The sequence below is a fragment of the Cnephaeus nilssonii genome (genome assembly GCF_951640355.1).
Source record: "Cnephaeus nilssonii genome assembly, chromosome: 13".
Taxonomy (NCBI): Eukaryota; Metazoa; Chordata; class Mammalia; order Chiroptera; family Vespertilionidae; genus Cnephaeus; species Cnephaeus nilssonii.
Window position 1 is genome coordinate 56916811 of NC_137084.1, and position 22954 is coordinate 56939764.

Sequence of the window (22954 nt, forward strand, 5' to 3'; positions counted from 1 at the left end):
CCCACCTAAATGGGCAGTCGGACATCCCTCTCAAAATCCAGGACTGCTGGCTCCCAACTGCTTGCCTGTCTGCCTTCCTGATTGCCCCTAACCGCTTCTGCCTGCCAGCCTGATCACCCCCTAACCACTCTGCTGCCAGCCTGTTTGCCCCCAACTTCCCTCCTCTGCCGGCCTGGTTACCCCTAACTGCCCTCTCCTGCAGGGTTGATCACCTCCAACTGCCCTCCCTTTCAGGCCTGGTCCTTCTCAACTGCCCTCCCTTGCAGGCCGGGTGCCTCCCAACTGCCCTCTCCTGCTGGCCATCTTGTGGTGGCCATCTTGTGTCCACATGGGGGCAGGATCTTTGACCACATGGGGGCAGCTATATTGTGTGTTGCAGTGATGATCAATCTGTATATTACTCTTTTATTAGATAGGATAGAGGCCTGGTACAGGGGTGGGGGCCAGCTGGTTTGCCCTGAAGGGTGTCCCTGATCAGGGTGGGGTTCCCTTGGGGCGTGGGGCGGCCTGAGCGAGGGGCCTCTGGTGGTTTGCAGGCAGGCCACGCCCCCTGGCACCGCAAGCAGAGGCCCTGGTATCTGGAATTTATTTTCCTTCTACAATTGAAACTTTGTAGCCTGGAGCAGAGCCAAGCCAGGGGCTCCCTCCGAGGCCTGCAGCCATTTGTGTTGGGGTTATAATTGAAACTTTGTTGCCTTAAGCGGGTGGGCCCGGCCAGGGTGTGTGGAAAGCTTTGCTTCCCCTGTTGCCAGCAGCAACCCTGGCCTGCTCTCTCAAGCTCCATTCTGCTGCCATTTGTTTGAATTTGTTTACCTTCTATAATTGAAACTTTGTAGCTGGAGTGGAGGCTTAGGCTTGCAACTGCTGGCAGAAAGCTTGGCTTCCTCTGTTACCTAGGAAACCTTGCTCGCTGTGGCTGTAGCCATCTTGGTTTGGGTTAATTTGCATACTCGCTCTGATTGGATGGTGGGTGTGGCTTGTGGGCGTGGCTTGCGGGTGTGTTGGGGGTGTAGTCAATTTGCATATTTCTCTATTATTAGATAGGATTTACTTTTCCTGTTTCTTGCTAGGTCAGATTACTTTCATAAAATCAGAGCTAAATTCCCAAAGATTTGATCATTTAGGGAAATAAATTACATGACCAGGGCATCACTGATTTGCTAACTTATGATAGGTATCAACAAAATACAAATAACATGGCACCTCTGTTAAAAATGATTTTCTAGCCCTAACCAGTTTGGCTCAATGGATAGAGCATCAGACTTCGAACAGAAGGGTCCCAGGTTCGATTCTGGTCAAGGGCATGTCCTTGGTTTCAGGTACATCCCCAGTGGGGAGTGTGCAGGAGGCAGCTGATTGATGTTTCTAACTCTCCATTCCTCTCCCTTCCTCTCTGTAAAAAATCAATAAAATATATTTAAAAAATATGATTTTCTACAGCATCTATAAAATGGTGACTATAGTTAATAATACTTTATTGCCTAATTGAAAGTTTCATGAATCTTATCACAAAACACATTTACATTCTTTTAGGGTGTAGCCCTAAGGATAGTTTTCTATAAGTTCTAAATTTATCCAGCCAACCTACTATTGGTGTAATCCATTCAATTGGTTAATCCCTTTTGAAGCCATAATCTAATATCAGCAAGTGGGTGTGGCCTTAGGTGAGTATAAAAGGCGCATATTTTCAGAGCTCCTTCATTTCTTCTCCAGGATAGACTGAGTGACGTTGGAGCCGCCAGTTGATCGCAGAGAGTTCCTACTAACCCTGACATCCACAGAACTTTCAGAGGTGAGACCATTCATAAACTCTGATGAGGATGGAATTTAAAGTAAATACCTTCATGCCTACGTTCTCATATACAAATACTATTAATTTACCTGTTGGCGTGCTTGGATGTACTTCAAGCAAACAAGTAGATTTCTTAGTTAATATAAATGATATCAATATTTAAAGTATCTGAGATTTGAAAACTTATAATATATTGATATTTGCTATAACAGATTACTTGATTATTTTTATTTTATTACCATTTGCTACTGGAACTTTATTTCGGTCTTAAAAGAGATTTCTCTATTTTTCGTGTGAAAATGTGGAAATCTAAAACCACCAATAATGTTCAACACAATGCACACATACAAGTTTGCATATATATTAATCTACAAGTACGTGTGCAATTAATTAGAAATACCTTGTTAAGGTCCTATTTGCTCTTTCCTTAAAACCTAAGGTTTCCAAGCTCCATTTGGAAACTTTGAAATAGATCTGAACAACTGTAGGGCTTCCCAGGAAGTGGAGATGGATATAATGGGAGAAATCAGAAATAAAGATGAACCAGTCATGCTTCCATTAACTGCATCTCTGGATTTTCTAGTGTAGAGACAATATCCAATGTTGTTTATTTTCTCATGTTTTTTTTTTTTAAATTGATTGCAGAGAGATTTAAGAGGATAGATCGAGATAAAGAGAGGGAGAGAAACACAGATGTGAGATAAATATGGATCAGCTGCCTCTAGCATGCACCCTAACTGGTTATAGAACCCACCACCTGCTCATCCACTAGGTCTAGGAATCAAACCCACCACCCTCTTGTATATGAAACAACACTCCAACCAATTGAGCCTCACCCATTGGGGCATTATTTAAAAACAGAAAAACTAAAAACAAGTGATTACTTTTTGATGATTATTACTGTAGCTTGCACATTGACCAATTCAAAATGTGAAGGTGCTAGGATGGATTAAATCAACAGACTTGGAAAATTTTGTTTTCTTGAACAAGATATAACAGAAAATTTTATGTTTTCTTGTTTAAAAGGTAGAGTTTTGTTATTAAAGTCAAGGAATAAATTCAACTGTTTATAGTTTAAGGAGTTCAAAGTTAAAGTCAACACTTTGACTAAACTGAACCAGTAGAGTTTAACCGAGTAGATTTGACTGGGGTACATAGAGACTATTAGTATAGATATTAAGGGTGTGTTTATTTAAAGTCATGGAATCAGAGAGACAAAAAGAGAGAAACTGGTTCATCTTACCTTATAATAGACAAATATGCAAATTGACCACACCTTCGCTATGCCCAAGCCATGCCCACCAACCAAGCCACGCCCACCAGGAAACCGTTGCAGGGACGTTGGGGTATGGCAGAGCCCAAGGCCGGGAAAGCCTCGGGCGGAGGCTTTCCCGGCCTTGGGCACCAGCGGGGAGCCTGCACAGATCGCAGGAAACCACTGGGGGTCGGCTCCTGCGATCCTTAGCAGGGATGCTGGGTGTGGCCGAGCCCAAGGCCACCGCCCGGGGCCAAGCCCTGACCCTGAAAGAAGGCAGAAGGCGGTGGCCAGAGCCAAGGCCTGGGTCCCCGGTGCCGGCAGAAAACTGGTGCAGGCAGCCAGGTGAATGAAGGTCTATTGCACGAATCTTCGTGCAAACGGGCTACTAGTTAATTTATAGTCTGTATATGCACTAGTGAACCAAACAATAAGTGAGGTATGATTGAGATCATGGTTCATTTTATTTTATTTTTAAAAATTCATCGATTTTAGAGAAAGAGAGGCAGAGGGATAGAGAAAGTGAAACATCGATTTGTTGTTCTACTTATTTATCCATTCCTTGGTTGATTCTTGTATATACCCTGACCAGGAACCAAACCCCAAACCTTGGCATGTCGGGATGGCGCTCTAACTAATTGAGCCTACCAGACAGGGCCCAGATCATTGTTCATTTTAAACAAAAAGCACGATGAGGACTCTCTTATCTCATTTTCTCATTTATATCTTAGCATAAACCCAACATGTCTAGATTTGTTATGTCTAGGATTTTATTGGAGTTAAATTAAATGGTAGATTAGATACCAAGTTAATTGGTAGATAGAACTCAAGCAGACATACTTTTATCCAAAGGTCTTTTTTTTTTTTTTTTCTCATCTGGGAGGAAGAATAACTTTATGTATCTCCCTTTCTCATTCTGTCTGTCTTTCTTTTATTTCAGTTTCAGAAACATGGAGTCACACACCTTGCAAGGCTTACTGAGGGAACTCATCTGCTCCATCTGTATGAACTACTTCCTAGATCCGGTCACCTTAGACTGTGGGCACAGCTTTTGCCGTCCCTGCCTGTGCCTCAGCTGGGATGCGGCCCAGATTCCAATGCGCTGCCCTTATTGCAGACAAGTGTCAGAGAAGCCAGATTTCAAAACCAGCATCCCACTCAGGAGCCTGGCTTCCCTAGCGAGACAGGCCGGAGCTGACTCTGTCAACAGCTCTGAGGAGCAGTTCTGTGTGGCACACAAAGCAGCAAAGCGGCTCTTCTGTGACTTTGAAAAGAAACTATTCTGTAGGCACTGCTCTGATTCCCCGAATCATGTGGCTCACAGCCACAGTCCGACACAACAGGCTGCTGAGGAATACAGGGTAAGTGGTGCCTTTCATGCAATTTGGTAGATGTAGGCTCCTAAGTGAGAGAAAGAAGATAATAATGAAAAGGAAATTGATTGATGATAATGGAGCTGGTGGAGCTGGTAATGTTTCAATGCAAAATTCAAAATTATAAGTGTATCCTGGCAATGCTGTTGTTCAACTTGGACAATATAATCAGAACTGTGTTGAGCTTTTACTAAGGTAGATTTCTATAGATCTTCTGTCCAAATATATAGAATTGGTGCTATTGTGGGAGAGGTGGCAAGCACCAGGAACACTGGCTTCTGATGCAAGTCGGACTTCTTCATAGTCAGGATACATGAAAATCTGGGTGCCAGTTTCTCAAGAAATGATCTGTAAGGTCTCCCCAAACTTCTGATTATATGTCTCTGTCACTTCTGATGATCCAAATTTGGGAATCAAATCAGATGAATGTGAAAAGATCAGGCCTCCTCATTCTAACTCAAGGTGACAGTGCTTTCAACATCTGCCTTTAACCATAAAAAAGAGGATAAAATTCACAATAACCATCTTAGGTGTCAGTAAAGCTCCTGGTTATTTTGCAGGAGGAACTTCTCAAGAGAATGGGCTCCTTATGGAATATGGCTCAAGAAATGCAAAACAATGTGAAGATAGAAGATGAGAAAGCCGGGTCATTGCAGGTAAGAATGAACATGTTCTGCTTAGTTTTACTATTATATATTTATGCAGATTGAGAAATGCTGCCTTATAGTTTTAGGTACATTGGAGTTAAAGAATATTGGTTAAAGAATAATAGCTTCTGCCCAGGAAAAAGCAGTGGTTTAAAAAATATATCAGCAATCACAAATATAATGACCAAATATACAGTATATATGGTTTAAAACAATGCATGCAGTCCACCCTCTGCACTCAGGGAAGCTAGTGGAAAGAATGCTAATACAGTTGAGTGTGAGGAGTGTGGGAGGCTAGGGTTCTAACTGTTTGCAGTCAAATATCCACATATAACCTTATACTTGCCCACAATTTTCTTATTCTTTCTTATATATAAGGCATTGTTTGGTGGATCCCCTGGATACCAAATTCTGGGGGTGTTCAAATTATTTTGTAAAATGTTGTAAAACAAAGCATAAAGTTGACCCTTTGCATTCATAAATTCCAACATCAGATCAAAAATATGGTCTTGGATCTGCCAAGGGATTAATATTTGAATAGGAAATATGCAGCCATAGATGGTCAACTGAGTATTTATTGAAAAAAATCACAGTCCATATGGATGCTGTTCAAGAGTCAATCAACTGTGTGTATGCAGGCTTTGAGAGGTATTCCCAGTTCAACTTCAAAGGTTTGATGAATTTTTTCAGAAATGGAGTAAAAGACAATACCACACTAAGTTTAACTGTGGAAAAGATGAGAGAAATAAAGTAGCACCAAGAAAAAAAAATAGAGTATTTTTTAAAAATCTGTATAATAAGGTGTATAGTTAAATCTTTAAAATACCTAACACAATCAAGCAAAGGAGCAATAGAAAAAGAAGGTAGTGAAGAAGAAATGATTGATGGAGTAAGAACTGGGAAGCAACATCACAGGGACTCTTTATTTTTTAATTTTTAAAATATTTTTATTGATTTCAAAGAAGAAGGGAGAAAGAGATAAAAATATCAATGATGAGAGGGAATCATTGATCAGCTGCCTTCCTTATATCCCCTCAGGGGATTCAGCCCTAAAGCCCAGTATGTGTCCTGACCTGGAATTGAACCTGAACTTCTGGTTCAGAGGTGGACACCCAACCACTGAGTAACATCAGGTGTGCTAGTCTGAGACCCTGTAGAGGGCTTGATTTAACAGAAAAAGGGACCAGGAACATAGGGTCAGGATGTACAGAAGGGCTTGCAAATACTCAAGACACTTTGAGGTATGAGGCAAAAAGTTTCTCAAATATTTTCTTTTTTTAAAAAAATATATTTTATTGATTTTTTACTGAGAGGAAGGTAGAGAGATAGATAGCTAGAAACATCAATGAGAGAAACATTGATCAGTTGCCTCCTGCACACCCTTGCACTGGGGATGTGCCCGCAACCAAGGTACATGCCCCTGACCGGACTCGAACCTGGGACTCTTCAGTCCACAGGCTGACGCCCTATCCACTGAGCCAAACTGGTCAGGGCTAAAATATTTTCTTGATGAAACTAAGGAAAAAATGGAAATTTGACAATCTCTTTAGAGTGAGAATGTGTAATCCCTTTGATCCTCTATCTGTGCAGGAGTACGTGGCCCTTAGGAAGGTAATGATCAGAGCTGAATATCAGAAGATTCATCAATTTCTCTATGAGGAGGAGTGCCTCTATGTGGACACAATGGAGAGAGAAGCAAATGAGATCTTCCAACAACTGCAGGAAAGCAAAGTCAGAATGACCCAACAGACAGAAAGCCTGAAAGAAATGTTTAGAGAGCAGATGGGCATGTGCCACAAGCCAGATATGGAGATGCTCCAGGTGAGAGGGGAGGGTCCATCCTCAGAGAGAGGAATCCTATTATGGACAATGTGGTTATGATTCCTGCATACACCATTACCTTCAACTGAATGATTATGCTCCTGGTCTTCATCATCGTGCCTGTCCAGTCAGTTACTTATTTTCTTTAAGAGCTTTTTGCCTAAGTAGCTGACGTAGGATAAAGTGATTTCAGTGTAATGTGAAGCTTGACCTCCACAGACAGATTGTCCAAATTCAGTCAATCCCTGAGCAAGGCAACATTAACTTTGCTGTGATCACTCATTATTTACATTCCCCTAATCCACTGTCACTCTCTGTTATTGCCATAAAAGCAACTTGCTAAAGACATTGAGGTTTTGACACTAGCCTAGGCAAGATTTCTAGAATTTGGCAATCAATTCTAAAGCTCTCTGTGTTTTTCATTGGATCCCCTGTTTTGCTTTCATTGTTGTAAATGGTCAGATCTCTCCTTGGGAATAACAGGGCAATGAGTGATATTGGAAACCTAGACCTGGTTGCATCACTTCACTTCCCTGCCTGACCTCCTTCCATCCTCGGAACACCTTGAGGAAGGTCTGCGTGTTTTAGTTTAAGTGGTATTATTAAGATGACCTCTGATTGTTCCTTAAAGGGGAATAGGAAAATGTACATTAAGAAAACAAATTCTAGAAAATATATAAAAGGACATAATTTGCTCGTTTACCTTCTTTTTCTGTTTGTTTTGCAGGATTTGGGAACTGTGTTGGAAAGGTGAGTTTACACTAATATTTTATGAGAAAGTCATTTTCTTCTTGATGAGGGTGCTGTACATGTTTTGAGCTAGAAGTCTTTTCCTCTGTAGCTATTTTCCGTTTTCTTTCAAAAGTGACCCTGAGGCCTTCTCGTCTCAGAAGTTTCCTTTCCATGTGACTGAATTCATATGTACCTGAAAACATCTGAGTTTCTGAGTTTTCTTCCAGCTCCTCTCCCCTATCCTCTCCCTATTTAGCACAATAAACATTACTGGAGTGATTTTTGAAGGTATCACAGAAAAGGTACCTTACACTGCACAGTTGGAAGGTGAAAAGGGCAGGAAATCAGGAACTTTGCTATAAATGTGTGAAGGTTGATTTTGTTCCCAGGACTAGCAATGACTCAGCATGTTCCCTCACTGCAGGTCAGACCTCAGGGGGAATGACCTCCTGGTGCCCCCTAAGAAGTTAGACCTTCAGGAGCAAAGCTGCCAGGTGGGAGTTAGGTGTTCCTGCTTGAGAAAAAAAAAAAAAGCGCAGAGCTGTCTGGCTCTGTGGACTCTTCCCCTCTCATAAGCTGAATGCCTCATTGGTGACAACTCTGAGACTCAAGTCCCAAAGTCTCTGCCTGGATGTTCTGCTCCCTGTCAGATACCCAGGGGTTTGCTTTCCCTGAGGTGGAGTAGATGGAGGAAATGATTCTCAATCATTTTAGAAATGCAATAATATCTGAGAAGAATGGGGAAATAGGTATTGAAAATAGTTTATAAATTTAGAAAAGAAGGTAACATTTCTTATATTTCCACAAGGGTAGATTATAATGTGTACTTCATTAACTCAGAAAGAGAGGATCCTGATGAAATATATTGGATGAAAAGCTATGATATTTAGACTTTTTTGTGAGTAACATTTTCCTCCAAATGCCACTGATGTCATTCTTCACAGGACCGAATTGGTGCAGAATCAAAAGCCTCAACCAGTGAATCTGGACCTCACTTCCTGGTGCTGCACTGGACTCCTGGAGTTGCTAAACAGGTTCAGAGGTAGGAGCTTGCTCTGTGGCATTAGGCCTCAATTTCTTTCTGGTTCTTAGTTTTATAGGTTCTTGTTCTATTTTAACTTTATGTTTTCTGTCATGAAGGCAGTCCATCACTTTCCAAAATTGTATCTTCTTTTCTTGTGTAGTCATATCACAATGAACTTTGCAACTTATATTGAAAATAAAAGCAAGATACCTATTTTTATTGACATTTGGTATACATAGAGGAAGAGAAGAGCAATGAGGTTGACCATGTGGTCATGAGGAGATAGAATATTTAGTACTGAGAGTAGCCATCAATATTATATGTTTAATCAGTTACCCCACTTTTGAATGTTTAAATATGGCACTGATGGATTTAAATCTGTTGTATTTTGTAAGTGCATTCATCATGCATTGCACTAAGAATATTTATTACTTATAAAATCAGAAAGTCCAAAAAAGGACTGAAAATGTCATAAGCAGAATAATTTTAGTGCTGTTAGAACAATGTCAGAACCACTGACAGAGAAGAATCTGTGACCACGGTCCAATCATATTAGGCTCATAGTAGAGAGCAGGTCTAAACCCCAGAACTGAGATTGAGATTAGACTTAATGCAGGGTCTGAACAGATAATGAAAATCCACAGCACTCTCTTCAGAAATTACTAATTTATCCATAATATGTATTTCAATCAAATATTCTTGAAAAAGTAACAGGTGCCACTTATACTCCAATAACAACTCACATAATAGCAAAGTGCTTTCTATATATTAAATAGGACAATCAACACAAAATGAGATTTCTAAAGGAAAGAAAAGGTTTTATGTGTGACCTGAAACAAATTACCCAGAGGTTGACATTAAATCTCTGCTTCACACTGTCACACTCTTCGTGACATGTGTGGAGGTTTTGTTTTTTTCTACTGTGTACTGTGAAGGACTTCTGTGTAAAGGTAGTGATAACACTTGTTCTTTGTAGATGAGAAATCTGCACTCTCTTTGCTGTCTTTATTTTGTACTAGAGGCCTAGTACACAAAACTCCTGGAAGGTGGGGGGAGTGTCCCTCAGCCCAGCCTGCACCATCTCCAATATGGAACCCTTCAAGTGATGTCCAACTGCCCGTTTAAGCCCGATCCTACAGGGCAGTCGGACATCCCCCTCACAATCCAGGACTGCTGGCTCCAAATGCTTGCCTGCTTGCCTTCCTGATTGCCCCTACCTGCTTCTACCTGCTGGCCCGATCACCCCCTAACCACTCCCCTTCCAGACTGATTGATGTCTAACTGCTCCCCTGCCACCCTGATTGTCCCTAACTGCTCTCCCCTACAGGCCTGGTCACCCCTAAATGCCATCCCCTGAAGGCCTGGTCACCCCTAACTTCCCACCCCTACAAGTCTGGTTCCCCCCAACTGCTCTTCCTGAGTCCTCCCCAACTGCCCTTCCCTGCAGACCTGGTCAAACCTAACTTCCTTCCTCTGCCAGCCTGGTCATCACTAACTGCCCTCCCAGAAGGCTTGATTGCCCCCAACTGCCCTCCCCTGCTGGCCATCTTGTTGCAGCCATCTTGTGTCCACATGGGGGCAGCCATGATATAGTGATGGTCAATTTGCATATTACTATTTTATTAGATAGGATTTCCCTGGAGGAGGGGCAAATGAAGAGACTCTGCCCCCCAGGCCATGGAAATTCCATTTACTGACATTTTTTTTTGCCTCTCTTTGCAGTGGATAATGTCCTGAGTGATGGAAACATCAGTCTCTTCATGTGTATTTCTGAGGATGTGAGGAGTGTGTTGTTTCCAGCTTACCATTACAACATGTCCAGGGAGCCCCAGAGACTGCGGAGTTTTGTGATTTGGGGAACTCATACCTTCACCTCTGGTAGACATTACTGGGAGGTTGATGTGCCACACTCCTCGTGTTGGATTCTGGGAGTCTGCAAAGATATCCTCATAATGGAAAACCTTTTCTTTATTGACTGGAGGGAAGCATCTGTTCTATTTTCCTTGAAGATGAATGATCATTATTATCTCTACACTAACCGCCCACTCATAGTTCATCATGTGAAAATGCCTGTGGGTAAGATTGGAGTGTTTCTGGACTATGACAAAGGAATTGTGAGCTTCCATAATGCTAGCAATGGTTCCCTCTTATGTAGTTTAGCTTCTTCCTCCTTCTCTTCCCCTCTGAAGCCTTTCCTTTGCTTGGAAGCTTCATGAAAAGTTAACTTTTGGCCATTTATTTGATGATTTCCATAACTGTGTACACTATTTTCAGGAAATGTCCTGTGAGGTATCAGGGTGATACCTAGCACATTGTAATTTAAGGGTACATAATTATTGTATGTTTATAAAAATGGCATAACCACAGTAAATTTATAAATATGTTTATAAATTGTCTTTTATTTTATATATATATTATTGTTGATAGTATTAAAGATGTCTCCTATTTTCCCCTATACATCCTGCCTCTCACCCCTACCCATTCCCCATTCTGCAGGTCTTCACCACCATATTCCACCTCTGCATGGGCTATGCATATAAGTTATTTTGTTTTCTCTTCTCATTCCCCAATCCCCTCATCAATGAATGTCAGCCTGTTCCATTCTTTTATGCTTCTGACCTTATTTTATTGGTGAATTCATTTTTTTTGATTCCACACAAAAAGTGAGATCATGTGATACTTGTTTTTCTCAGATTTGCTTATTTCACATAGCATAATACTCTCCAGGTCCACCCACGCTATCCCAAAGGGTAAGACATACCTGTTTTTCACAGCTGCATAATATTCCATTGTGTAAATACCACACAGCTTTTTAGCTATACATCTACTGATGGGGACGTGGGTTTTTTCCAAAGCTTAGCTATTGGGCAAAGGCAACTTGGGCCAAAATACACAAATGAGATTACATCAAAATAAAAAGATATTGCACAGCAGAAACCACCATCAAAATGAAAAAGGAACCCACTGTATGGGAGAACATATTTGCCAATGATACACCTGATATGGGGTTACTCTCTAAAATATATAAAATATTCATACAACTCTCAAAGGTAGACAAACAATCCACTTAAAAATTTGGCAGAAGGCCTGATTAGATATTTCTCCAAAGACGACATACAAATGGCTAAGAGATATGAAAACTTTCCCAAAGTCACTAATCATCCGAGATTCAAATTAAAACCACAATGAGATATCACCTCCCACCTGTCAGAATGCGTATCATCAAAAACTCAACAAACAGTAAGTGCTGGCAAGGGTGTGGAGAAAAGGGAACACTAATTCACTGCTGTTGGGAATGGGCATTGGTGTAACCACTATGGAAAACATTACAAAGTTTCCTCTAAAAATTAAAAATAGAATTTCCATTTGAGCAGACCATCCCACTTCTGGGAATATAGCCTTAAAACCCGTAATACCAATCAGAAATAATATATGCACCCCTATGTTTATAAATTTTCTTTTAGTAAAAATGTTTATGATGGAACATTTATTCCTATATATAATTAATGAATCAATGGCTTTTAAGAAAAAACACAATCATACTAAGGTAAAAGGTCAATACTATAATAGTCATCCCTTTACTGTATTTAATTCAGTAATTTTAGTAATATCAGAGGGTTTTGTAACAACCAAAACTATCTAATTTCAGGACAGTTCCATTACCCCAAAAGGAACAATTAATTATTAATATTCACTTCCTGTTCACTCTTTTGCCCTCCTTGTCAACCCAGAATTGACTCTCAATCTTTGTGGACTTGTCTAGTATATACATTTCAAGTATAGGGAATCACACAATGTGTGTTTGTTTTGCATCTGGTTCCTTTCACTTGCCATAATATTTTCTGATGTGTGTTACTTGACTATCTGAACCAGATTTGATAGCAAAATAAAGAGGTGTATATTTCAGGTTAATAAACAAAAGAAATGGTGCTAAATCTCTTCTTCAATCTGACCTAGTTGGGTAGATCCCACTGCCTGAGGTACTTTATAATTTCCCTAAATCTAGTTACTTATGACTTTTCAGCTTAAATAATAGTTTTTTAAAAATATATATTTCTTTATTGATTTCAGAGAGGAAGGAAGTGATAGAAACATCAATGATGAGAGAGAATCATTGATGGGCTGCCTCCTGCTCGCCCCCCACCGGGGATGAAGCCCGCAAACTGGGCATGTGCCCTTGTCCAGAATCGAACCTGGGGCCCTTCAGTCCACAGGCCAACACTCGATCCACTGAGCCAAACCATCCAGGGCTTAAATAACAGTTTTTGAAGGACGTCCTCCTTGACTCCACAGACCTGTGTAGTTTCTCTTAACCCAAACTTTCTGAGCATGTTATACTTATCATAATAGTCAACAAACTTTCATCAAATTGGTAGTTATTTATTGCTACTAGACTGAAATTCCTAAGAGTAAAGACAGTATTTGTGTCTTTTCCCACTATTCAATGCAACACTTAGAAAATAAATCACAATAAATATAAGGTGAAAAAATGAATAAATAAATCTGTAGTATGCTTACTCCCATGTAACTGTGAATATTTTCCTAAATGGGGCACATAATTTACTAATCATAAACTGGAATGTATTCCTATTTTAGTAGCTTGTATGCATTGAGACACCATTGAAAATGCATGGCAATAATGGGAGAAGATATTTGACATATCTGTATTCAACAAATGACTCTACAGAACGAACAGAAAGAATTCTAAAAGTCAATAAGAAAAAGACAAGTCAACTAGACCTAAAAATATTGGAAGGGGTAATTTGAACAGGCATTTTACTTAAAAAAAAAAAAAAAAAGGCATCCATGGGTTTGTACCGGTAGTCCTATGAAAAGTGTTCAAATGCATTTGTCATTAGGTAAATGCAAATGAAAACCACACTGTCAAACACAAAATGACACAGATATTAAAATAGGTAAGGAACTGTGGTAACAGAAGAATAGAGGAAGCAAAGCTACCATCTATTGCTTAAAGTAAACTGACATAGTCACTTTGGCAAACTCTTTGTTAGTACAATACACTATAATCCAATGATTTCAGTCCATGTTACACACCCGATAGCAATGCATGTGTATGACCACAAAGTGGATATGTGTACTGCCTTCATGGAAGCACTTTTCATGCTTACCCAGTTGGAAATGAGCAAGTTCACCAACAGTAGCATGAACAAATTGTGGTACACTCATATAGTGGAATACTCTGAGACAAAACAATAAAAACAATTGTTATATACAGGGAAATATAGCAATATTACCAGCATACTTTTAAACAAAAAGAATCATACACAGAGGGCATATACCATATGATTTTATTTATATAAATATCAAGATATGATCATTAGAATCAGGGCTTATTAATCACCAAGATATGATTACCTTACAGGAGAGGGAGTTAGACGGGGGACAAGGTAGGCAATCCTGGGAGCTAGATGTAGGAGTATGTTACTTTTGTGTTATGCAATAGAACACTCTCTTGACAATTTATTCATCATTATTTCATAACTAGACGCCCAGTGCACGAATTCTTGCATGGGTGGGGTCCCCTGGCCTGGCCAGCATTCAGGGCTGATGGGGGTCGTCTCACCCATTCCTAATCGGGCCAATCGAGGCTGGGTGGTTGGCTGGCCAAGGGGAGGGACCATGGGAGGTTGGCTGGCAGCAGGAGGTTGGCTGTGGGAGCACACGGACCACTAGTGGGCAGATCCTGCATTGAGCATTTGGCCCCAGGGAGTCAGTGCATGTCATAGAGACCAGACAAAGGATTGTTCACTTGGCTGGTTGTAATGGTTGCTTAGGCTTTTATATATATAGATGTTTAGAGATCTGTGGACAGGATAGATGTACTTTTGGGTCAGTAACGTGAAATGTACCCTTTCACTGTGTTTCTAAACATTATTTCAGTTATGGTTTCCTACATTATGGATTCCAGGGAGATTTCAGAGCATCATCTTCCTCATGTCATCTATAAAAATGTTCATGGATTAGTAGAATCAGCATCATTAAAATGTCCATACTACCCAAAGCAATCTATAGATTCAATGCACTCTCCATTAAAATACCAACAGCATATTTCACAAACCTAGAATGAACTCTCCAAAAATTCACCTGTAATAAAAAAAAGACCCCAAATAGCTGCAGCAATCCTGTGAAAGTTGATCAATGTAGAAGGGATCTCAATACTAGACATCAAACTGTATTACAAAGTCACTGTTCTCAAAACTGCCTGGTACTGGCATAAGAACAGACATATAGACCAATGGAATAGAATAGAGAACCCAGAAATTGACCCAAACCACTAAGCTCAATTAATATTTGATAGAGGAGTTAAGAACATACAATGGAGTCAAGACAGTCTCTTCAATAAATGGTGTTGGGCCCTAACTGGTTTGGCTCAGTGGATAGAACATTGACCTGCGGACTGAATGGTCCCAGGTTTGATTCCAGTCAAGGGCATGTACCTCAGTTGTGGGCACATCCCCAGTATGGGGTGTGCAGGAGGCAGCTGATTGAGTTTATCTCTTATCCATGTTTCTAGCTCTCTATCCCTTTCCCTTCCTCTCTATAAAATAATCAGTAAAATATATTTAAAAAAATAAATGGTGTTCGGAAAATTGGACAGATACATGCAAAAAAATAAAACTAGACCACCAACTTACATCATGCACAAAAATAAACTAAAAATGGATAAAGGGCTTAAATGTAAGACGGGAAACCATAAAAATATTAGAGCAATCCACAGGCAGCAAAATCTCAGACATATGCTGAAGATACAGCTCCTAGGGCAATGGAAACTAAAAAGAAAATAAACAAATGGGACTACATCAAAATAAAAAGCTTGTGCACAACAAAAGAAACCCTCAACAAAACAACAAGAAAGCCTATTTGCCAATGTTATCTCCGATAAGGGTTTAATCTCCAACATTTAAAGGGAACTCATACAACTTAACAAAAGGAAGATAAGCAATCCAATCAAAAAATGGGCAATGGACCTAAATAGATATTTTTCAAAAGAGGACACAAGGAAGGCCAAGAGACATATGAAAACATGCTCAAAGTTACTAATCATTGGAGAGATGCAAATCAAAAGGACAATGAAGTACCATCTCACACCTGTCAGAATGCCTATCAACAAATCAACAAAGGACAAGTGCTGGAGAGGATGCAGAGAAAAAGAAACCCTAGTGCAGTGCTGGTGGGAATGCAGACTGGTGCAGCCCCTGTGGGGAACAGTTTGGAGTTTCCTCATAAAACTAAAAATGGAACTCCCATTTGACCCAGTGATTCCCCTTCTAGCAATATATCCCAAGAAACTAGAAATACCAATTAGAAAGGATCTATGCACCCCTATGTTCATAGCAGCACAATTTACAATAACTAAGAATTGGAAACAGCCTAAGTGCCCATCAGCAGATGATTGGATTAAAAACTGTGGTACATCTACACAATGGAATGCTATGCTGCTGTGAAAGGAAGGAACTCCTACCATTTGCAACAGCATGGATGGAGCTGGAGAACATTATGCTAAGTGAAATAAGTCAGTCAGAGAAATGAGTCAGGATCTCACTCATTTATGGATTATAATGAACAACATAAACTGATGAACAAAAACAGATCTAGAGACAAAGAAGCATCAATCAGATGCTCAAACATCAGAGAGAAGGTAGGGAAGGGTGGGGATAAAGGGGAGAGATCAACCAAAGACTTGCATGCATGCATATAAGCATAACCAATTGACAGAGACTGCAGGGGAATGAGGGCATGTATGGGAGTAGGGTGGGGGAGGCAATGGGAGGATATGGACACATATATAATACCTTAAGCAACAACAACAACAACAAAATAAATAGAAAAATGTAAAAAATTGACATAAAACTGCTTTAAATGATGTGAGAAGTCAACTCAAATAACCTCTTAATTTTTAAATTACTTTGTGAAATACATTTATTTCCCCGATTGAACATGAAGCTTTCAGTACAATGTTACAAATATGCTCATTTTCAAAGGACACTCATCTCTTTTGTTGTGTCGCCTAGCATTAGCTACAGTTTGTGACTTGCTTTTCTACACAACTCTACAGGTTATTCAAAACTTATCACATCATACAATTAAAGCTGGTAAGTCTATCAAAACAGCTAAATAGAAAGCATGTTACCATTGTAAAAAATGTAGAGAAAGATGAAAATAAAGAGAAAGGGGAATAAAAGAATAAGAGAAAATGGAAAGAACAGATCACAGATATCATAGAGTTTTGGGGTTTGTACCTGATTCTGGGCTTTCTGTATTTTTCACGCTGATAAAATCACACACACACACACACACACACACACACACACACACACACACAGAATAAAAACCAGGCTACAGCTAGGGCCTCTGTAGCATGGCCACCACGAGGGGGTTCAGATGCTCCTGCAAGTGGAGCAGGGGGAAGGGACACCATTCCAGGTGTTCAGACACATCACCAAGGGCTCCTCCTGGATCCACTCTGAGCCCTGGAGAGTCCGAAGGCACTTCACCTGGAGGGGTGGCTAGTGGAAGTGAAGTCTGGCCACGGAGGTGGAGAGCATATTCCACAAGTTGTGTGTGTTGCAGAACCTGCTTCAGGTCAGTCAGGAGGACCCTGAAGGTGAGGCTGAGATCTTGGTATTTGGGCAGCCTTCTTACCAAAAGGATGTGACCAAGATGATCCTGACCTTGGCTTACTAACACAGCCAACTCAGGGTGCAAAGCTGAGAGAACAAGGCTGTCCAGGAGACAGAGGCCCAGAGCTCCCCTGGCTGCTGTCCTGGAGGCACAACCCAGAGAGCTCCCAGACACTACCCAGCCAGGTTCCCAGGTTATGAAGGCATTTATGGGCCCTGGAGTGAGAACCAGGCAAGGTTCAAGAGGAAACCCCTATCTAGAGCCCTATTGTTCTAGGTCCTGCTTCTGCAGCAGAAACTGGGGAAGGATGGTATGAGTTGTTCTGGTCTCCCCTCCTGAATTCTATTCCTACCAGGATCAGCACGTTGGGATGTGGTAGTGTTTTTGAGATGTTCTGAAACTAAAGACTCAGAATTACTTTAGGCAAAGCACGATGTACTAAAAATTGGGTAAGTCTATCCATAAGTACTTCAGGATTATTTAGAATATACTTTAGTTAAACAAATCATTCTGAATCAAGAAAAGTGACTAGAGGAATTTGAATCAGATGGATGAAGTCTCAATGGTTAAAATGGTGCTACTACTGGGGACAGTTCCTGCATCTGGTGTCCTGAGCCTTGTAACTTAAACTTCCATGTACTCCCTTAAATATTTCTTTCATTTCATTTAGTGGTATTTCATTCACTGAGCTATTTAAACAAGAAATGTATGAATTGTCTTTGGTTCCTCTCATCCCATTGTCATTCAAAACCAATCTCATATCAAGACCTGCATACATTTGAATTTTTATTTAATTTTTTGCTGCTTCTGTCCCTTCACTCTAAGCATATGGGCTGCCATATCGCTCAAAGAAAGACCCACTTCTGACATCCTGAGTGGCAACTGTGCTGCTGAGAAATGCTGATGCTCCTTCCCTGCCAACTCATTAGTGCAAAATCCCCATCTGACCATTGTCGGGCCTTCACAATGTGACCAAAGCCTCCTCCAGCTTTCTCTCTTGTGCTTTCAGTATCTCTCCATCAGACTTCAGGCAGACTCTTATTCCTGAACACACCTTCTTTCTCCCACTCCTTAAAGTCATTACCTCCACAAAGAATTCTTTTCTTCACTTCCATGTGGGAAAATTCTATTTATCTGGAATAACAAATATTGTAAAACCATCATTTTAGGATTATTTCTGTATAAAGTCACACAAATAAAACATAATTTGAACATATTTTTAAGATGAGGAAAAGTAATATTTAAACATGAAGGATTTTTTTAAGGTACAATTTTGTGGGTGAACATCTGTGTTATCTTAAACACCTTATGATCACACAAATATCAAATCCTTGGGGATCAGTGCACAATTACATAGAAAGAGCTCTGCATTGAAAGGTTGCTGGTTTGATACCCAATCAGGGCACATGCCTGGGTTTCAGGCTCCATTCCAGGTAGCAGCTGACAGAATATCTGTTTCCCTCTTTCTCTCCCCTCTCTCTAAAAAATCAATAAAAATATTTTAAAAACTACATGGAAATATAAGAATAGATGGTCTGGAAAATTAGCTAGTGCTCTATAAGGATGTATTTGTAATGAAGGATACATAAAAGATCAATGGGGAAAGAAAGACATATTCAAACATAATGTTGTATAAGTTTCTTTAGCAACTGATAGAAAAGTGAATTCCAATCTCACTTCACATTGCATCCAAACATAAGCAACAAGTGTGGAAGAACTCTTTGGTCAAATTTTAAAAATTGGAAGTAAAATTTCAAGTTTAGAAGTCACAGGGAAATGACAGTACAACCAGACTTGAGCACAAAGCAGTGGTTAATTATATGAAAACTAATGATCAAATACAAAGATAAAAGAGTGGGAAACCTCTTCTGAAGTCCCTGATGGACAGTCTGTCTCCTCACTAATGCCAGAGGATGGGAGAGGGGGAGCTCACATTCTCCTAAGCGTCCCTGCTCCTTCCCCTACCCCAAAGACAGGAAACCTCCTTTTCAGCAAATGTGGTTACAATAAAACCATTACAAAAACATTTTTTTTGGAAAATCAATAAAAAAATCCAAAAGCTCAAGGTTCGAAATACTACTGGCCATGACCATTACCAATATAAACAAATCTAAAACAGGATGCCACCAGTATAGAAACAGGTATTAAAAATATTCAAATTCATTAATAATTCAAAAATACAAATGAAAATAATGTTCTATTATGTGGATTTCAAATTAGTAACTATTTTAAAAATATATATATTTGTATTGATTTCAGAGAGGAAGGGAGAGGGAGAGAGAGAGATAGGAACATCAATGATGAGAGAGAATCATTGATTGCTGCCTCCTGCATGCTCCCTTCTGGGCATCAAGACCACAACCCAGGTATGTGCCCTTGACTGGAATTGAACCCAGGACCCTTCAGTCTACAAGCTGACACTCTAACAACTGAGTCAAACCAGCTAAGGCTAAAGTCTTAATATTAACTTCAGAAACACAAGAATTCAATTTCAAAGGCTTTAGAAAAAATTCCTTATGAAGGTGTTACTATTACATTCTTTGTTAGACTGGTAATTAGAGCACTTTTGATATCATTTCATCATTTCACCCCGGACCCAGTGCCTGGATAATTGGACAGAAGTAGCACATGGGATTGTGGATAAATGAGAGTCTCATACTCATATTAATCCAAACGTAGTAAGTAAATAGCACTTATTTCCCGTTTAATGAAATGCAGGTTCTTTTACTATTCATGGGAGCAATAAGCCTTTAGATTCCCATTTTCCCCAGACAGAGAAGAGCCACTCTAGTGCCTTTGTCCTAACACCTTTGAGTTTTTGTCAGGAGCTAAAACACTGGCTGCAGTATCACCACAGGACTCCTTATCCCATGCCCATAAAAAGGTCTCAGAAGGTGCTTTAACCCTATATTTGGCTCAGTGGATAGAGCATCAGCCTGCAGACTGAAGGGTCCCTGGGTTCAATTCTGGTCAAGGGCACCTGCCTGGGCTGTGGGCTTGATACCCAGCAGCAGGTGTACAGGAGGCATCCCATCAATGATTCTCTCTGACCATTGATATTTCTCTCTCTCTCTCTCCTTCTCTTTCATCCCTGAAATCAATAATATATATATATATATATATATATATATATATATATATATATATATATATATATATAAAAGAAGGTTCTTTACTCTGTTCTTTCACGTACCAAATTTACTTGGCTGGTCACAGGTAGGCGGGTAGAAATGGGGTAAAAATTTTGCAACTCATAATAATTTTACACCCAAGTAGGCTAAGATTGTTAGTGTAAGGCAAGGCAGAAGCACCCGAGCCAGCAGTCTGCTCCAAGGAGGCCTTGCACTCTGAAGTCCTGGCAAAAGCCATCCCAGCGGCCTTGTGTCTCCAGCCAGGTGTGGGACTGCCCCATGAGCCAAGCTCACAGCAAGGTCACCAGGCTCTGGCAGTCTTTGTCAATGGTGGCTCCCCACTCCTTCAGTGCCCACATCTGGCATGGCCACTGTCTCTCCAGCAGGAACCCTGTGAAAGTCAGGAGCGCCAGCACTGGGCCCCAGTTGGGGCCTGGGCAGTGTTGACATAGCTCCTGCATGGCCTGTGCCACCAGCTCCACATGGTTTCTCTGATTTGGGAGATACTGGGTCCAGGAGAACTGTACCTGGGAGGCGATGGGGCACATCAGGGCAGTCACAGGCCTGCACAGCAGCCCCGGGGCAGGGGCAGGCCTCCAGGGACAGTCTCCAGGTAGTGGGTCATCTGCCAGAGGGTGCGTAACCTCAGCTAGTTCTCCATAGCCTGGTGTCTAATCAGCTCAATATTCATAATTCAATTCCAACTCCCTCCCCTAAGGGTGAGAGTGTGGTGTGTGTGTGTGTGTGTGTGTGTGTGTGTGTGTGTGTGTGTGTTCACATTAGGAGATAAAAACAACAGGAATAAGAACATAAAGCCAAGCCACAAAGAAGTATAGAATGAAAATGCAGACTGTTAAGACCTCTACCCTTGAAATTCAGTCCCAGCCATTCTAGTAAGATAGAATTATATCTATTACCAGGGGATGCAAAAACTATCATAATAATTAGATTAAGACAATAAGATTGCCAGCTTAGATGCAGAGTCAAGAGGATTATGGAACAAGAATAAATTAGGAGGATGAGAGGATCAGGTCACAGAAAGGGTTAATGTAGTGACCCAGAGTTGAAAGGACACCTTTACCAAGAGACACTACTCAGCCTGACCCATCTCATCGAAAATGTTTTGATTGCTTCTTGTTTTTCATAGTTAAGGAAGTTTAGATAATCTTCAGGGAAGCTCATCAGCCCTCTGTAAACTTTTGATCTATGAAATCATTGTGCTCTGCGATTTCAGAATTTTTCTAACTCACTACAACTAATTTATGCTTCAAGATACAGGTCCCATGACCCACAATGGTTGTAGTTTCAGACCAATAACTCAGCACCCATAAATGGTACTGCTATTGAGTAGTAAACATGTCATCAAAGTCATTCAAACTCTTCTTGTTTTGTGACATGTTTCTAACATTAAAAATATTCACAAACTAAAACAGTTCTTTTAAATAAAACTTATAATTCCAAGTGCTTACAAACCACTTCAACTTAAAGGACTATTTTTTGAGAGAACTCAGAGTTTTTTATTTTCATAAGAAAATATTTATTTTTAATTGCCTTATAAAAATATTCTCCACTATAAAAATATTTATAATCAAATAATGAATTCAAATGCAGCAGAGAGGATTTTTAGGGTAGTGAAATTATTCTGTATGATACATTATGGTGACTATATTTCATTATAAATTGTCTAAACCAATAGAATGTATATTGCCAAGTGTGAAACCTAAGGTAAACTATGGGTTCATCTATGGGACTCTGGGTGATAAAGATGTGTCATGGTAGATTCACCAATTATAACAAATATACCACTCTAATGGGGGATATTCAGAATAGGGTGGTCAGTGGGCATATGGCAAAACTGTATTTTCCCCTCAATTTTACTGTGAATATAAAACTGTTCTAAAACGTCTATTTGAAAAAAAAAATCTATGCAAAAGACCTATTGTAGTTAATATATTTTATGTTTAGAGTGAAAGGTCATTGAAAGTCATACATGGTCACCTTATGTGGGTCTAAAAAATGTAAGATCAAGCAATGGAATGAAACCATCTGATCTCATTATCTACCGCCCGCAGGTATCTGTTCTTTCCATTTTAAAAAGAGAAAAAGATTACGCAAATCCCATCATATTGAGAAACTCCTGTTTGCACCTATCATAACTTCATCTCTGCTTAAGAATGTAGTTCAAAACATTAAGAAAATTATCTAGTCTTTGGAAATTCTACAGAAGAACCAAGGAATGAAATTCAGTCCTCCACATTTTCCAGAAAACAAAGACCCTCACTGGGGGTTATTAGGATGCAGAGTTACATCGTCCCATGAATCATGCTCTATATAGCAACCATGCTGGCTAACTGTGACAAAGTTTCCTCCAAAACTATTACCATAAGACCATTTATATTGGCCTTCTGTGGAATTTAGAGAGTGTGGGTTTCTACCTACCCTCCCTTACTCAGAGTACTTGAAGTTGTTCTGTCAGCTAAGGATTTGACAACCAGGTGTCCCCATGTGGATGGGTGATTTGCCTAAGTTGGTTTTG

General features: G+C 40.2%; 1 protein-coding gene across 1 annotated transcript; it reads left to right on the plus strand.

Annotated features, from left to right (window-relative positions):
- Positions 1-1712: 1712 nt before the first annotated feature.
- Positions 1713-11028, plus strand: LOC307109641 (tripartite motif-containing protein 64-like). Its single transcript, XM_079788463.1, has 7 exons — positions 1713-1792; positions 3988-4408; positions 4981-5076; positions 6658-6888; positions 7616-7638; positions 8565-8662; positions 10367-11028. Exons 2-7 carry the CDS (start codon positions 3998-4000, stop codon positions 10858-10860), a joined length of 1353 nt encoding a protein of 450 aa, XP_079644589.1. The 5' UTR covers positions 1713-1792; positions 3988-3997; the 3' UTR covers positions 10861-11028.
- The last annotated feature ends 11926 nt before the right edge of the window (positions 11029-22954 follow it).

Coding starts and splice junctions, on each gene's coding strand:
- LOC307109641 (XM_079788463.1), top strand. CDS start 3,998: ATGGAGTCACACACCTTGCAAGGCTTACTGAGGGAACTCATCTGCTCC. Junction 5,077..6,657: donor AGAAAGCCGGGTCATTGCAG/GTAAGAATGAAC, acceptor CTATCTGTGCAG/GAGTACGTGGCCCTTAGGAA. Junction 8,663..10,366: donor GTTGCTAAACAGGTTCAGAG/GTAGGAGCTTGC, acceptor CTCTCTTTGCAG/TGGATAATGTCCTGAGTGAT.